The sequence below is a fragment of the Saccopteryx leptura genome, chromosome 2 (genome assembly GCF_036850995.1).
Source record: "Saccopteryx leptura isolate mSacLep1 chromosome 2, mSacLep1_pri_phased_curated, whole genome shotgun sequence".
In the NCBI taxonomy this organism is placed as follows: domain Eukaryota; kingdom Metazoa; phylum Chordata; class Mammalia; order Chiroptera; family Emballonuridae; genus Saccopteryx; species Saccopteryx leptura.
This window is the reverse complement of record NC_089504.1, coordinates 158289309-158303857: the sequence shown is the minus strand read 5'-3', so window position 1 is coordinate 158303857 and position 14549 is coordinate 158289309. Positions and strand designations below refer to the sequence as shown.

At 41.0% G+C, this 14549-nt stretch overlaps 1 protein-coding gene across 1 annotated transcript in view; it reads right to left on the bottom strand.

The window, feature by feature from the left end:
- The window catches only part of RNF17 (ring finger protein 17), a 162140-nt gene that overhangs the window by 139331 nt on the left and 8260 nt on the right, over positions 1–14549 (bottom strand). The window contains exon 2 of the mRNA XM_066365810.1: positions 4120–4214. Coding sequence (XP_066221907.1) covers positions 4120–4214 — 95 coding nt within the window. The remainder of the gene's footprint in view (positions 1–4119; positions 4215–14549) is intronic.

The following is a 14549-nucleotide window of genomic DNA, read 5'->3' as shown; positions in this document are numbered from 1 at the left end:
GTACCCATCTTTTCTTTATGTTGTGTCTTGTGTGTTTTTTCTTAAGTCCTGCAGGGCCTTCCTCTTGTGCACACCCATTGCAAAGCTGGTAAGGATTTTTTTTTTGCACATTTTTTTGTCATTTTTTATGTTACTACACTATAATACAGTATATTTATGTCCTTTTTCTTTTTCTGTGGCTTAGTTGTGTTTTCATGTTCTAGACTAGATTATGATTTTACAACTGTGTTAGGATATGTAAGTAACTTAGGCTAGGGTGTGTTTCAAATTACACCAAAATTCAGGTTACATCACTGTCATAGGAACGGGACCGTGTCATAACCTGAGGACCCCTTGTATTAGACTCAGACCCTGTAAAGTTGTAACAAAGTTTTGTGTGTTTTTTTCTGAATTTGGAAACGGGGAGGCAGTCAGACAGACTCCCGCACGCCGACCGGGATCCACCCGGCATGCCCACCAGGGGGCAATGCTCTGCTCATCTGGAGAGTAACTCTGCCGCAATCAGAGCCATTCTAGCACCTGAGGCAGAGCCCATGGAACCATCCTCAGCACCCAGGTCATCTTTGCTCCAATGGAGCCTTGGCTGCGGGAGGGGAAGAGAGAGACAGAGAGGAAGGAGAGGGAGAGGGGTGGAGAAGCAGATGGGTGCTTCCCCTGTGTGCCCTGGCCGGGAATCGAACCTGGGACTCCCGCACGCCAGGCAGCAAAGTGTTTTGAATACTTAATCTTAAAACTAACTCATCACACTCATTTGACATGACTTCTTAGTTACCTATTCACCACTTTATTCTTAAAACTTGCACACTATTTATTGGGTAAATAGTGTTGTAATCTTTATAAAACTTTGCCTTTTGCCCTTTCTCTTAATTTTTACAATATTAACTCTTCTATTTTTAAGGTCTCGTATTATACTGAAATTACTCCCAAGAGTGTTATTTTTTCCCCCTCAAATTGATTACATGTTCTTTGAAAGCAAATGTAATTGATTTTTTCCCTTCTAGTTTCCACAGGACACAACATTATCATTAACAAACAGGAAGGATTCCTTAGAGAGCTTTTTTAGGTGGATCACTGAACAAAATGGTATTTAACAAAGCAAATTTTATGAATCAAGATAATTGTAAATAAAATGGTACATACATTGTTAATTATGGAATAAAATGCAGAATTAATAAGAGAATATAGAAAACATGTATAGCTTAAAGTTTTAGAAATATAAATAATGGAAAAAATAAATAAACTGAAAGAATAAACCTTTTTAGAATATTTTAAAATAATATATACAGGCTTTGGACAGGGAAAATCTACCCAACCTCCAGTGGAGAAGTTGAAAGAAGGCAAGCACCCCATAAGGGACCCAAAGCTTAAATGCCTGTCACAAACAGAGCATTCATATCTGGACAACATCATCCAGAGAAGCAGTGTCAAGTAGCAGAGAGACAGCCATAGGCCTTGCCTGTGAAGAGGAAAAACACTTATCCCTTTTATTTCCTTTATATAGAAACACACAGCAGATGCTGAACCTTGAAAACCATTCCCTCCTCTAACTGCAATGAAGAAAATGGAGACAGGTCATATCTTAAGCAGATTAAACATAGATGTCTCTCCTATTCTCCCTCCATTCAATATGGCCATTATCTCATATTCTTAGACTCATCCTCTTAATGGACAGGTCACCCCTCTACTTGTTTTTATTTCTTTATTCATGACAAGTTCATCACTCAAGAAGCTCTGCATGCATTTTTACTGATCTTTTAAATGAATAGAGTAATTCAATAAGCTTGTTATAAAGAAATAAAAAGATTAAAATTGTAGGTAATGTGACTTATTTTACTTTCCTTCATAAGGAACCTACCATGAAGAAAGGAAAGGGAATAAGAATCTCCCACAATGAAGGCCTTAATTTGTAAAGTATGTAATTCCAAAATAGATGTCTTCTAATATTATAGGTTTCTGCTACAATTAAAACTTTCACAAATTTGTGTGTGTGTGTGTGTGTGTGTGTGTGTGTGTTTTACCATGTTAAACCTGCAAACCAGTTGGTCCACACCTAAGCAACCAAGGGTTTACTAGAACACTTATTTTAATGGTGTTGAAGCTTGTAGAAAACTTTTACGTACTTCAGATTTGACTCTTACAATCCTATAAGATAAAAGCAGGTATTACTTCCATCAGGCGAATAAGAAAATTAGGGCATAGTGTGATAGAACTAGGATTGTATTCTAGGTCTTCTGCCTCCATAGTAATTGCCAGCCATGCTGCCATAGAAAACATTAAATATAAACCCTCATCATCTGATTTCTCAACTGGAACAGTAAGAATTTAGAGATTAACACAACTCTCGAGAAACATACTACACTGCTCACAAAAGTTAGGGGATCAGGGAACGTGCAGATACTCCAGTACTTTCAGCCTTTTGTATAGTGCATTTTCACTAATGAAATAGAAATTGTTTTTGCATCTCATTTGCATAATCAATCTTTCTTTGGCATGTCATTTGCTTTTCTGATGCTCTTGTTTAAGAAAAAAATCAAATGCTTTTTTATTGCTTTATATTCATTTTGAAATATCCTCTAATTTTTGTGAGCAGTATATATACAACAAGCCACATCTGTATTTGTAGCAGTGCAAACAACATTCACTAAATTTTATTTAAAATCCTTGATTTGTTCTCATTATTATGGGTCCACAGATTTTAGTCCTAGTGCAATTATCCTATTTTTAGTGCTTCTGAAGTTAGGCCACGGTTCTGTTTCTCTTTTTATACTGTGGCATCTCTACAAAAATAAATTTGATGGCACACAAAGGTTGAGGGGCAGGTAGTGTTCAAAATGTGCTCACATGATAATGGTGTGGGAAAGGAGGGTAAAGATTTGTATACTTCACTAAAATAAAAATAAATAGAGCCGATTATCCACAGAATTCTTTAAAGAGTCAAAATATGTATGCTGATTAATGTATGACTTTAACCTTGTATTCTTCTTGATCACTTTGAACAATTATAGACTGGATGGGAAAAGCTCTATATTTTGCTGGCTTCTTGGCTTAAAGACTCAGCAGTAAAAATGCAAGTAAAAAGTTTCTAATCAGAAGTATGTTTGTGCCTGACCAGGCGGTGGCGCAGTGGATAGAGCGTCGGACTGGGATGCAGAGGACCCGGGTTCGAGACCCCGAGGTTGCCAGCTTGAGCATGGGCTCATCTGGTTTGAGCAAAAAGCTCACCAGCTTGAACCCAAGATCGCTGGCTCCAGCAAGGGGTTACTTGGTCTGCTGAAGGCCCGTGGTCAAGGCACATCTGAGAAAGCAATCAATAAACAACTAAGGTGCTGCAATGCACAATGAAAAACTAATGATGCTTCTCATCCCTCTCCGTTCCTGTCTGTCTATCCCTCTCTCTGACTCACTCTCCGTCTCTATAAAAAAGAAAAAAGAAAAAAAAAAGAAGTATGTTTTATTTCTCTAACATGTTTACATTTAACATTAGGTTGTAATGTATTCAGTATGAAAGATGAATACAACCATTATGGAAGAAAGTATGGTTTTTCCTCAAAAAACTAAAAATAGAACTACCATATGACCCAGCAATCCCTCTACTGGGTATATACCCCCAAAACTCAGAGACATTGGTACATAAAGACACATGCAGCCCCATGTTCACTGCAGCATTGTTCACAGTGGCCAAGACATGGAAACAACCAAAAAGCCCTTCAATAGATGACTGGATAAAGAAGATGTGGTACATATATACTACGGAATACTACTCAGCCATAAGAAATGATAATATCGGGTCATTTACAACAAAATAGATGGATCTTGATAACATTATACTGAGTGAAATAAGTAAATCAGAAAAAACTAAGAACTGTATGATTCCATACATAGGTGGGACATAAAAACGAGACTAAGAGACATGGACAAGAGTGTGGTGGTTATGGGGGGGGGGGGGAGAAGGGGGGGGAGGGAGGGGCACAAAGAAAACTAGATAGAAGGTGACGAAGGACAATTTGACTTTGGGTGATGTTTTCTTTGAACATATTTACCCATTATTAATGGGTACGTAGATTTATTAATGTCACCCCATTAAAATTAATAAAATTGTAAAAAAATGATAAAACTTACCTTACAAGCAGGGCATATAATTGTTTTGTATTCTTCAGTTACTACTAAGCATAGTTCACAAAAAGCATGTCCACATTGAAGTTCATGGAGGTGACCTATTGATGACATTATGAATTAATCTTTTCACAGTTTGTTAACATTGTGCAGTATTAATCAGAGGGGGAAGTTAAAGGGGATTCTCTTGTATAGGAAAAGATAACAAAGTTAGTTAGAAATGGACGACTTACTAAACAAAACTCAGGAGAACCTATACAAGTCAGGAGAAGAGAGAAACATCAGAAGAAAAACCAGGTAGAGCTAGGTAATATTCGTTGCATTAATTTAAGTAGTTTTTGGCACCTATGAAACTTTCAATTTGCCATATCTTATAATAATCATACAAAGTGCTCTGACATACCTCATTGGCTGGATGTAAACATCATGGCTAAGTACACTGGGAATGTTATAGTCAATCTGAAGATTGAAAAATATTTTGGTGATATGGCTAACTAAATGGTATAATCCAGATTCAGCCTAGTTCTGTTTCCAAGTGCAATGTTCTTTCTACTTGATCATTCTGCCCTCTACTAATTTATATTTCCTATCCTGGGAAATATAAGCAGACTGGGAGGGCAGATATGAGATACTGACAAGACCCTGCTCTTACAATGATCTAAACAGTAGTTTTCAACCTTTTTACACTGAGGATTGGTGAAAATAGGATTTATTTTGGGGACCAATAAGGCAGAAATTGTAAGAGGTTAAATTACAATAATTTATTGTAAGGACCAAGTCACAGAATTTCCTATAAGGAGTTAAGGCACTATAGATAACTAGAGGCTTAGTTCACAAAACTTAATCTTTAGTTTGTTGCCTAAGAAATACAGGGAGTTTGCCTGCAGAAGGCTCCCAGAGGTGCCAGACCCCAGACATCCTGGAGCATTGCCAAGGACACCAGATAGACCTGTAGCAGTGTCAGAAGGACGTTTCAGGGAGGCACTCCAGCAGACCCATCTCCCACCTCCCTCTTGTCTGTGTGACTAACTGCATGGACTGTGTCTTACACCATTACTAATAGCCCCTGAAACCTACAAAAACAGAACCTGGAGTGTGGAGGCAGTTCTTTTGGACATGGGTCTCCTGTCTTCTCGAGTTGCTGGCATTTTGAATAAAAGATACTTTTTATAACACTTGGACCCTGGTTCTGTGACTCAGTGGCAATGGGCAACTCAAACGCCAGCTTGTTCTGTAACAAAATCACCCTGAGCATAAGCAAATTAAACTAAGATCACTGTGTCTATAATCTTCATACAACATCAGGATAGTTAACTCTTTCACAGACTGGCATGAAATTTCTGGTGGACCAGTCTGCGGGCTGGCAGTTAGAAAACACTGACTAAGACGCTGGCAAGGACAGAAGTCAGATGCTACCACTTGTTACACGCACAAGCATAAAGATCATTTTCACAAGCCTAGTATTTGTGAGTGGAAATACCAAAATCTTAGTAGAAAACTTATTAACATTTTAACACTATATAGAATATGAAATTTATCATAACAAGCATCCTTTAAGCTATGTAACTTCAAAAGGATGTCATTTAAAAAAGACTGAAAGACAAAAAGGGAAAGAGAAACTAGATAAAATCAGTCATCTTTTATTAGCAAAATAGGGTTCTTGGTGATAAATAATTACATTTTTGACTTAAAAAGGCTTTAAATTTTAAGCCAACTGATGTATCTAAGACTTGCTTAGAACTAAGCTAACTTTTAAAACACTATTTGAATTCCAGAGATACTACTAAAGAAATCAAAAATGTTTAACTTTTTGTCTTTATAAAATTCCTTATATTGTACAAGTCAACACTTGTGGGAAAATTAAAAATGGGAAATTGCACAATTATGAATGCATGACCACCACCTTTCCAACTGAGTATTACCAAGCATACACAATGCATAGAAGAACCAGTGATTTCTTTTAAAAGACTGTGTTCTAAGACTTTATTTTGTAATACTTATTTCCTTCAAACAGTAGAGATTTTCTATGAACAGTCACAATCAAAACCCAGATTAGGAGAAAGGTGGTCTCTACCAGGAAACACAACCACTAACTCTCTACACAAGTTTATGTCTCCCAACTGGAGGGATTAGGAAAACCAGTGGCATGACTTACTTTGAAAGTACAGATATTAAACAGTTACACAGGTCACAACAAGACTTTTCAAAAATTTCAGGAGTTGAAACTCAACCACTCATCCCTATCAGAGACAGAGCACTCAACATTCTAAATTACATGAAAGTAATTTGAGTCCCTGGCTGGTTTGCTCAGTGAATGGAGAGTCAGCCTGGAATGCAGACGTCCTGGGTTCAAAACCCTGTCGAGGCACACTTGAGAAGCGACTACTTGCATTTCTTCCCACCCTCCCCTCTTCTCTCCCGCTTCCCCTCTCGTAGCCAGTAGCTCAACTGTCAAGTGTCAGCCCCGGGAGCTGAGGATAGCTTGGTTGGTCTGAGCATTTGCCTCAGGCACTGAGGATAGCTCGGTTGATTCAAGCATCAGTCCAAGACTGGATTTGCAAGGTAGATCTCGGTTGGGGCACATGTGGGAGTCTATCTCCCTTCCCCTCACTTAAAAAAAAATTGAACTTGTTTTCACTTTATTAAAATCTAAATTAGTAGATCAACGTGAACCTAAAACTGCTGTAAAATATAGCCTAACACACATAAAATTAGTATCTTGCATTCAGAAAAAATAAGAAGATGGTGACGGAGTAGGTAGATGAACATTCCACTGTCTCATCCCAGGACCAAACAGCAGTTATAACTAAATTTAAGAACAATCAGATGATGTCAGAATAGTGGTGGCACGAGAGATACTCCTGATCTCTCCTCTTGAAACTTCAACAAATTGAACAACTATAACCCAGCAAAGAAATCCCAGCTGGGCTCACAGGCATACCTGAAAGATCCATGCACTCAATGGACTGAAGGTGGATGGGGTAAAAAGGGGATGGAAGATACAACACATTCATGGTGGGCTCTGGAGAGGAGACGAACCTGGAGGTGACTGGATTTCTTTTTCTTTCCTGTACTATGGGAAGCTAAGGCTGTTTGGATTTTGTCTGAGGGGTGTGGAGAGGGAAACCTGGAGTGACTGGGTCTCCTTTTGCAGGGAAGAGCAGTAAAATAGAGGGACAGAGGGAGTGATAAACCAAAGCTGCCAGAATGCGGGGTCACAGCAAGTGTTCCCATGGTCTGCCTGCAGCCTGGACTCAGCAGACACACAGAAAACTTAAGTGCAGCCCCAGCCTCCCAGATCCTGCCTCCCTAACCTCCCACAGCTAGCTCTCCAGAACCACTCACTCCCCTAAAGAACAGAGGTTCTCCACACCTGGTTCCCAGGTCTGTTGAGACATGGGGAGGAGTGCTTGGAAGCCTGAGGTTGCGGATGCTAGAACTGGAAAGCTGGAGAGCCCCACCCACCACCGAATCTGCAGCCCCACCCTACATCATAGCAACAGCAACATCTTAGTGGAGGATAGCCCAGGAACTTCACATAGCTAAAAATTGTATTACAATGACATCTACTGGAAGAAACCTCTCAAAACCAAAACTTATGTTTCCTTTTTTTTCTTCATATTTTCCTTTTTTTTTCTTATTCTTTTTATCTCTTTTTCTCCTCTGAATGTCATTTTCTTTAATTTTTATATATTTTATTCTTATTTTTCCTGGGTGTTTTAACTTTTACTTTTGTTTTTGATCTTTTTATTGTGGTTTTTCTCCTTGCCATAACTTTTAAACTTTTATATTTTTATGGTATTTTCTTAAATTTTTCATTCTTCAGGGGTTTTTTTGTTAGGGTTCTTAACAACACCATTCTAAAATGCCATCAAGAAAGAAGAAATTGAATACCACGGCTACACAAGACAGAGATGTTAAGTAAGAAGATGAAAAATCTCCACACACACAAAAAAATCCCAATCAAATGGAAACCTAGGAGTTAAATGATAGAGAATTCAAAATAGAAGGTCTGAAAATACTAAATGAGATGCAAGAAGACACCAATAGGCAACTCTGGGCTCAGAAAACAAAACGAACACCTCATTATGGAGATTGAAACTTTAAAAACAGAGAAGAAAAGCTCAATACATGAATTGAAAACTGAGGTAGCAAGATTAGCTAATAGAACAAGTCAGATATACAAGAAAATCATTATACAAGAAAATCAAAGACAGGCAACTATAGATACAGAGAGAAGAGGAGAGAGACTTATAAAATAAAAAAGCAGAGAGCTCTACAAGAATTGTCTTATTCTATCAGAAAGAGCAATATAAGAATAATAGGTATATCAGAAGAAGAAGAGAGGGAGAATGGAGAGCCTATTCAAGTAAGTAATTGATGAGAATTTCCCAAGCCTATGGAAAGTTAGAGCCTTGAATCCAAGAAGCAAACAGAATGCCAAGTTACCTCAACCCAAAAAACCAACTCCAAGGCACATTGTAATAAAACTGTAAAAATCAATGACAAAAAAAGAATCCTCAGGGCTACTAGGGAAAAAAGAACTTGACATATAAAGAAAAGCCCATTAGCTTATCATCAGACTTCTCAGTAGAAACTTTACAAACTAAAGGAGGTTAGGCCCAAACATTCAAAGTATTGAAAGAGATGACTTACCAGCCAAGCATACTATATCCAGCAATGTTATCCTTCAATTATGAAGAAGAAATAAAAACTTTTACAGACATACAGAAGCTGAGGGAATTTATCACCATAAAACTCCCACTGCAGAAAATACTCAAGGGGGTTATTTGAACAGATACAAAGAACAAAACAAATCAAAACCACAAGTAAAAGCTCCAACATGGTCACAACAAAAACAAGGATAATTAGTGACAAAAAAAAGTTGGTGGAGGGGGATAAAGATTTACAGTGGCAAAGAAGAATGGAGTGCAGAAACACTCAAAAGACAAAGAACTCGGCCCTGGCCGGTTGGCTCAGTGGTAGAGCATCAGCCTGGTGTGCGGAAGTGCCGGGTTCGATTCCCGGCCAGGGCACACAGGAGAAGCGCCCATCTGCTTCTCCACCCCTCCCCCTCTCCTTCCTCTCTGTCTCTCTCTTCCCCTCCTGCAGCCGAGGCTCCATTGGAGCAAAGATGGCCCGGGTGCTGGGGATGGCTCCTTGGCCACTGCCCAAGGCGCTAGAGTGGCTCTGGTCGCAACAGAGTGATGCCCCGGAGGGGCAGAGCATCGCCCCCTGGTGAGCATGCCGGGTGGATCCCGGTCGGGCACATGCGGGAGTCTGACTGTCTCTCCCCGTTTCCAGCTTCAGAAAAATACAAAAAAATAATAATAAATAAATAAATAAATAAAAGACAAAAGAACTCTTGTACATATGAACATTTTTCTCTTAAAAACCTAATGTTAACCACCCACGAAAAAGCCACTACAGAAACACACAGCGTAAAAAATAGAGGAAATAGGAAAGGAGCATGGAATACCACCAAACAAAAAAACGGACAGAAACACAAAAGAGAAGAACCAAACAAGACACTGAGCTACCAGAAGACAAAAAATAAAATGGCTATCGGAAATCCTCAAGTGTCAATAATTACTCTATAAATATAAATGGACTGAACTCACCGATAAAGAGGCACAGAGGAGCAGATTGGATCAAAAAGCAAAACCCAACCATATGCTGCCTTCAAGAGACACATCTAAGCTACAAAAACAAAATCAGACTCAAAGTTGGAAGTTGACTCTCCAAGCAAATAAAATCTAAAGAAAAGCAGGTATGGCCATACTCAATATCTGATAACACTGACTTTAAGACAACAAAAGTAACCAGAGACGAAAATGTACATTTCATAATGATAAAGGGGACATTGTATCAAGAAGACATTACACTTCTTACTATATATGCACCAAACCAGGGAGCACCAAAATATACAAGACATCTACTAACTGATCTAAAATTAGAAGCAGACAAAATTACAATCACACTTGAAGACTTCAACAAACCATTGACAGCTTTAGGTAGATGATTTAAAAAGAAAATCAAGGCCTGACCTGCACTGGCGCAGTGGATAAAGCGTCGACCTGGAAACGCTGAGGTCGCTGGTTTGAAACCCTGGGCATGCCTGGTCAAGGCATATATGGGAGTTGATGCTTCCAGCTCCTCCCCCCCTTCTCTCTGTGTCTCTCCTCTCTCTCTCTCGGTCTCTCCCTCTCCTCTCTAAAATGAATAAATAAAAAAAAAAAAAAAGAAAATCAATACAGAAAAATCGGCCTTAAATGACACACTAGACCAAACTGACATAATAAGACACTTATAGGACATTTTACCTCAAAGTCAGATTATACATTCTTCTCCAGTGTGCATGGACTATTCTCAAGGATAGATCTTATGTTGGGCCACAAAACTAACATCAACAAATTGAGGAAGACTGAAATTATAACAAGCATGTGTTCTGACCATAAGGCTTTGAAATTAAAATTCAACTGTAAAAAAGAAGTAGAGAAACTCACAAAATACGGAAGTTAATCAATATACTTCTAAAAAATGACTGAGTCAAAGAAGAAATAAAAGCAGAGATCAAAAGATATATACAGATGAATGAAAATGACAATACTATATATCAAAATTCCTGAGGTGCAGCGAAAACAGTAACAGGGATGTTTATGTTGTTACAGGCTTTTATCAAGAAACAAGAGAGATCTCAAGTAAACAACCTAACATCACATCTGAAGGAACTAGAAAAAGAAGAGCAAAGGCAACACTAAGTCAGCAGAAGAAAGAAAATAGTAAAAATTAAAGCAAAACTAAATAAAATAGAGAAAAAAGTATAAAAATAATTAATACAACAATGATCAATCAAATCAAGAAACAACTGGCTAGACACACTAAGGAAAAAAGAGGAAGGATTCATATAAACAAAATCTGAAATGAAAGAGCAGAAATTATCACAGACATCATAGATATACAAAGGATGATTGTAGAATATTATGAAAGGTTATATGGCACCAAAATCAACAATCTAAAGCAGAGGTCTCAAACTCGCGGCCCGCCGAACAATTTTGTGCGGCCCGCAGACTAATCCACGAAGTTCAAAATATTTTGGATAAAATTAAGTAAGCCTAGGGGCCTACTTGTATTTTTCATTTCTCTAGCATCCTAGCTAGATATTAGCTTAGTTAACAGCAGTTGTGATGCGAACTACAGTTTCTGGTCGTTTTGTGACACTGAGTAAACTGCATGTACGATTGTGCTTGTTGTACTGATTTTTTTTTGTTTTCAACTGCAGTGAGAAAAGTGTTGCGTAACAGTTGCCTTTTGTAGACCTAGTGCGGCCCGCCGAACGGCTGTGATCTTGCTCTGAAGCCCACATGCTGAGTTGAGTTTGAGACCCCTGATCCAAAGGAAATGGAGAAATTCCTAGAACTATACAATCTTCCTAGACTGAGTTACAAAGAAGTGGAAAACCTAAATAGACCTGTGAGGTCGGTTGGCAATGGGGGAAGGTCATGTGAGGAACCACCCATGCCCAGGACCACAAAAAGAAATGGCCCAGGAGCATTTTGTAAGAACTATCTGTCAGCCAATGAAATTTCACCACAACCTATCACCCCACCACCACCCTATCAACACTATAAATCACCCCTGACCGGGAGAAGCTGCGCGACTTCCCTGACCTCTGTCTTGCAGACCAGTGAACCTTGCCTGGGAGTGCTTTAAATAAAGCTTTTGCTTGTCCACACTTGGTGGCTACATCCTTCTTTCTACTTTACATTTGGTGCCAAAACCCAGGAGGAGATTGAGCCCGCAAGGGCTGCTCCTCTCCCCTTCCCTTCCTAGGAAGACCAGGGACCTCCGACCTCCCACCCACTTCGGCACATGGTGAGGTAAGTCCCCTCAATTCTTTCTGACTCCGAGCCTCCCTGTCTATAATCACAGCTGCATCAGGGACCTCCTACCCTTTCCAAGTGCATGTGTGCCCGTGGAGATGTCCCGGACACTCACTCTGCCTGACTGTCTGGTGGCCAGAGATGGAGTTCCGGGATGTCAATTCTCATCTCTGATCACCCCAAGGCTGAGGGAGGCCATGGGGGCACAGGAATCTAAACCTGGCTCAAAAACACCCCTGGGGTGCTTTTGAATCTCTCAAACATAGATCCCTCCCTAAAGAAGAAGAAACTAATCTTCTTCTCCAGTGTGACCTGGTCACAGTACCCACTGGATAACAAGATCAGGTGGCCTCCTGAAGGGACTTTTGACTTTAACACTCTCACCAATTTACAGAACTATTACCAGAAAACTGGGAAATGGTCAGAGATCCCTTACATTCAGGGCTTCTGGTATTTGCGTTCCCGTCCTAATCTCTGTGCTGCCTGCTCCACAGTGCAGGCCCTTTTAGCCAGAGAAACCTCAGCTAAACCCTCAGCTCCTGATCTTTCCTCCTTCGCTGACCCCCTTGAGGAATTCTCTCACCCTCCTGCACAACCCCCTCTGCCCTATCAGGATCCTCCTCTCCCTTTGCCGGATCCTGTTTCTCATTTGTCTATCCCTCTCTCTCCTCCCATCAATGCTCACACCAGATCTTGCTCCAAGCCACCAGGAGAAAACCTTCTCTGCCCTCTCTGCCCTTTGTGGCTGGAGCAAAAGGAGTTGTTTGGGTTCATGTTCCTTTTTCCCTCTCTGATCTGTCTGCAATTGAAAAGCATTTAGGCTCCTACTCTTCCAATCCTACCGCCTATACCAAGGAATTCCAATATCTCACTCAGGCACATGACCTCACTTGGCATTACTCTATGTTATCATGTCTTCTACCCTTACCCCCGACGAATGGGACCAAATCCAGACAGCGGCACGGACTCATGCCGATCAGTTTCACCTCACAAATGACCAAATGCCAGTTGGGGTACAGGCAGTCCCCGACACAGACTCCAACTAGGATTACCATATGGGGCAAACAGGAGGCAACGAGACCAAATGATTGAATGTCTTAGAGCTGGTATTCAGAGCACAGTCCAAAAGGTAGTTAACTATGACAAACTGAGAGAAATCATTCAAGGACCCAGCCCTCTTTTTGAACCGCCTCACTGACACTATGGTCCTCCATACTTGTTTAGACCCTACCTCCAATGCCGGGGCCACTGTATTAGCCACCCACTTTATTTCCCAATTGGCCCCATACATTAGGAAGAAACTAAAAAGGTGGAAGAGGGCCCCCAAACCCCTATCCGAGACCTGATGAACATGGCATGTAAAGTTTTTAATGGTTGGGAGGAAAAGGCTGAGGCTGTTTGCCAGGCCCGCATACAGCAAAAGGTAATGCTCCCAACCCAGGCTCTTGTGGCAGCCCTGAGGCCGACAGAGCAACAGGGACAAGGCAAAGGAGGTGCCCGGCCCAAGTCCGGGCTGCAATGAGGAACACTGCCAGGAACTTGCTTTAAATGTGGCAAAGAGGGTCACTGGGCCCAGCAGTGCTCTTGCCCGAGGCCACCCACTAAACCCTGCCCTGACTGCAAGCAGCCTGGCCACTGGTGAAGCAATTGCCCCCTTCGGGTAACAGGCTCTTCCTCGGTGCCTCCAAGAGGAGGACAAGCCACCCAAATAGGAGGCCAAACCAGCCAGGTGGGCCCATCACTTGAACTTCTCAGTCTCATGGACAACTAATGGAGCCCGGACTCAAAGACCCCCATCACCCTCGCCGAGCCCAGGGTAATGCTGCAGGAACGGGTAAGTCCATCTCATTTCTTGTGGACACGGTGGCTACCTTCTGTTTTGCCACCACACTCTGGACCTTTAATTTCCTCACAGGTCTCCATTATGGGGGTGGATGGGACCCCTTCATTTCCTCTTTGCACGCTACTCCTGTCATACAGTTTGGACAGAATCCCCTTTTCACACTCCTTCTTAGTTATGTCCTCATTCCCTGTAACCCTTCTGGGTCGGGACATTCTAAAGTCTTGGAGCCACTATCCAGGTGACAACATCTTCCTACCTACTCCTACCACTCCTGGTTGAAGGCTCCCCCAAAACTACAGATCACCCTAAACTCCACCAGACGTTGTCAACCCCCAAATTTGGGACATCTTGACCCCAGTAGTAGCAACCCACCACCCACCTGTACACATCCGCTTGAAGAATCCCTCCCAATTCCCATCTAGACCCACTTCCCCATTTCAGGGAATCATCGACAGGGCCTTAAATGCATAATTACCTGCCTCTTAAATCAAGGCTTACTCATCCCTATGGAATCCCCCTGTAATACCCTCATCCTTCCTGTTCGAAAACCCACAGGGGCCTACCGCCTCGTATAAGACATACGCCTAATTAACGAGGCGGTTGTCCCCCTCCATCCGGTGGTCCCTAATCCATACACGTTACTTACACACATTCCCCCTGACACCACTCACTTCACGGTCTTAGACCTCAAGGATGCCTTCTTTACTGTT